This window comes from Cryptomeria japonica, chromosome 7, assembly GCF_030272615.1.
Source record: "Cryptomeria japonica chromosome 7, Sugi_1.0, whole genome shotgun sequence".
NCBI lineage: Eukaryota > Viridiplantae > Streptophyta > Pinopsida > Cupressales > Cupressaceae > Cryptomeria > Cryptomeria japonica.
Genome location: NC_081411.1, coordinates 328,025,759 through 328,028,893, shown reverse-complemented (window position 1 = coordinate 328,028,893; position 3,135 = coordinate 328,025,759). Strand labels below are relative to the sequence as shown.

The 3,135-nt window shown below is 37.4% G+C and overlaps 1 protein-coding gene across 2 annotated transcripts in view; it reads left to right on the top strand.

Moving 5' to 3' along the window:
- The first annotated feature begins 1,852 nt into the window (after positions 1-1,852).
- LOC131857077 (F-box protein At2g02240-like) overlaps positions 1,853-3,135 on the top strand; it is a 1,376-nt gene continuing 93 nt past the window's right edge. Inside the window, exons 1-3 of one of the 2 annotated variants that reach the window (XM_059209126.1) lie at positions 1,853-2,205; positions 2,297-2,415; positions 2,522-3,135. The exon at positions 2,522-3,135 is cut by the window's right edge and continues 93 nt beyond it. In XM_059209126.1, coding sequence (XP_059065109.1) covers positions 2,005-2,205; positions 2,297-2,415; positions 2,522-2,969 — 768 coding nt within the window. In that variant the 5' untranslated portion in view covers positions 1,853-2,004 and the 3' untranslated portion in view covers positions 2,970-3,135. The remainder of the gene's footprint in view (positions 2,206-2,296; positions 2,416-2,521) is intronic. The other variant, XM_059209127.1, reaches the window with a different exon arrangement.

The window sequence follows — 3,135 nt, the reverse complement described above, 5'->3', positions numbered from 1 at the left end:
TTATAGTCAGTGGAGCCTTGAAAGTTGGGAGGATAGTCAGTGGAGACTTGAAATTCATTTCTCATCTGAAGGAGCCCCTCATGACACATCCTCTGCTTCTCCCCTGCCACTAGTTGGCATGGGGTTTCAGGAAGGATTTCATAGAGGAATAGGAGCAGGACAAGGCTGGGTTGGGGGCAATAACCAGACAACTTTGCAAAAACATGGAAGTTGTGACCCTTTCCCCTTTTATTATGTTCCTCTGTGAGTTCTTTTTTCCACTTTCATTGAGCCTGGGCATGAAGTGTGGAGCTTCTCCTCTAGTTTGAGGGTGACTTTACTTCTTGTCAGGTTCTAGTTACCCTTATGGGAAGGGAAATGCTCTGTAGGACAAAATGATGCATCTCACGGTTCATTTGGAGGCATCAAGGGTGATAGTGGCATAACTCAAAGAGTTTGTGTTTCTACCAAAATGCAATTAGAAATTTTGGTTCTACATCATCATGAACGTTAATGTGGACAATTTTTGGGAGATTGTAAGGAATATTTTTGTAACATAATTATGGGTAACCGGTCATCTTTGAGTGAGAGGTGTCTCCTCTGGCCAGTATCTTGTTTGCTCCCTTATTTTCTATAAAAGGGAATTCAAGGCCATGAGACAAGGGTCCAAAAAAATTGGTTCCAGTAGTGAGTCTAGGTGAAATGAGCAAGTTGTAAAGTCATTTATAGAGCAATGAAAAATATTTAGTGTCAAGATTTGTGCAGGTTCTTGAAGGAGTTATATGTAAATCGTTTTGTGATAGGAGATAGTTGATCAAGTCAATAGAATATAATTCAAATCCATTTCTCATGTATATAATTCTATCATATTTTGAATGAGTAGAATCAAGGGTATTTTTCATTCATTGCACTATTGTGGTGTATGTATTTTCTGTTCATGCCTCGATCTAAGGGGTCGATTAAATGCTTGCGTAGAATTGCAGAGTGGTAGGGCTTATGCAGAGTAGTTTGGGTTGGGATTGCAGATGAGATATATTGTAAGACAATATTATCTTATATCCTATGCTATTAGACAAAATTCTATCATATTTTCATTTTACATCTTGTAAATTCAGGCACCCAATGGAGTAAGGCACTGATCACAACTTGTAATTGTCTTTAATGTCAGTTTTGTGTTCAAAATCACCAACAACTTACTATAATTTGCTAAATATCAAAATATCTTTTCATTTCATGTATGTTTATATTTATTGAGGACATCTCATGCTCCAATAAGTTGAGGATCATTAAAGAATTCACCATTCTTGAGCATTCTCCCTCTTTGTTGAGCCTTTATATGAGATTATCTGCTTAGTTTTGGTCAAAATTGTGAGTATGGTGCAGAGATTACAGATTCACCAAGGGATCACCCTCCCGAGTCTTGCAGAGCCCAAAGTGTAGAAGGATTTGCAGAATCTTTGTCATAGTTGGTCCAAGTTCTTGAAGATATTGATAGTTCGAGTTGGCTTCTCCATAGATAATCTGAAGAATCAACTTAATTTCTGCCTCTTGCAGTGTAAACCCCTTTTTGGGGAATCAACACCTCTCATATGACCTTGACATAATTCAAAGTCACACCTTAACCTTCTAAATTCAAATTCAAATTTTAATATGAGCTTAAAAAATTTAGATTAATATTATTATACTATGATCTATAAACTTTAGATTAATGTTATCATTATTGTGATGAAATGAAACAAATTTTATATGTAATACATGTATATACAACATCGGCCCTAGATTATTTCACCAAAAAAAACAAAAATCCTATCACTAAACAATCCTCTCCCATATGCTATTGACCAATCCTTTGAGGATATTACTGTTCACAACGCTACTTATAAAGATTCTATGGGCGACAGCTATATGGTCTTTTCCCTCACCGGTTTCAGACTTTAGCTTACTTCTAACGCAATGCTGTAAACTTTTTTGTGCTTCTGCTGTAGTTTTGAGGGAAAAAAAAGACCCTGTAATCTGATCTCAAAAATGGGGAATGTTTGTCAAAATTCTATGGCCACTGACAATGTGAATTTCGATGAAAATGCATCCGACATCGAGTGGGAGACCAGACTTCCTCCGCATTACCACAAAATCCTTTCCAGGGCCGTCACACAGAAGAAATGTTCTTCAAAAGAAGAAATCTATGTCGCCCTTTGCAATTCAATCCTCATAGAAGAGGGAAAACAGGTAATATGCATAAGCAATCCGATCTTTCTTCCTCTGTTTTTTCTTTATGTAGAATCGACTGGTATTTATTTGACATTTATAAACAATACAGATCGTTTGGCTGGATCAATCGACGGAAAAAATAGGGTTGAAGGCGTCTGCTCGTTCTTTGGTCATCATCTGGGGTAACGAGGATAAGTATTGGCGGTGGGTGCAAACAGAGGAATCCAGGTTAGCAATTGACCAGGCAGCCATTTTCCTTTTCTTTTTCTAAAAATTCGAAACTCTGTTCTTAAATCATGCATATGAAATAGGGCATTAATTTTTTTTAAGGTAGTTTTGCTTTACACAGTTTTGGGCAAGTAGCCGAGTTAGTTGAAGTGTGGTGGTTCGAGGTGTATCAGCGATTTGAATGTACACTCTTGTCTTCGAATACAGAGTACACAGTGGCCTTCATTGTTAAGATTGATAAAAGCAGAACGAATTCTTATCCATCGCCGTTTGTGTTTTCTTTCAAGACACCCGAGGGGAATTGGACACGTTCGGCTCGATTTTTGGATGATTTAGATAAACCCGTTGAAAGTCATGAGGGTTTGCAGATGACTCCTCTGAGGTATGCAGAGAATGGATGGATTGAGTTTATTGTTGGCGAATTCTTTTTAAAAGAAGATGATGGCTGCGGCCGGACAAGAGTGATTGATGTGTACATGAAAAATGAGAATTCCAGCTTCAGTAAAAGCGGTATTTTCTTAGATGGGGTTAAGATCACACCTAAACAATTGTAAGTGCAGGGTTTTCTTCATTTTCTCTCTGGAAGCCTGGGGTAATGAAATTTAGGGCATCATGGTAAGCTATGTCAAATTTGTTTCATATGTCGAAATTATATATAAATATATATATCTCAAATCTCAAAGAGAAACTCAGGCAGGAAAAGAACCCTGCAAGATTAGA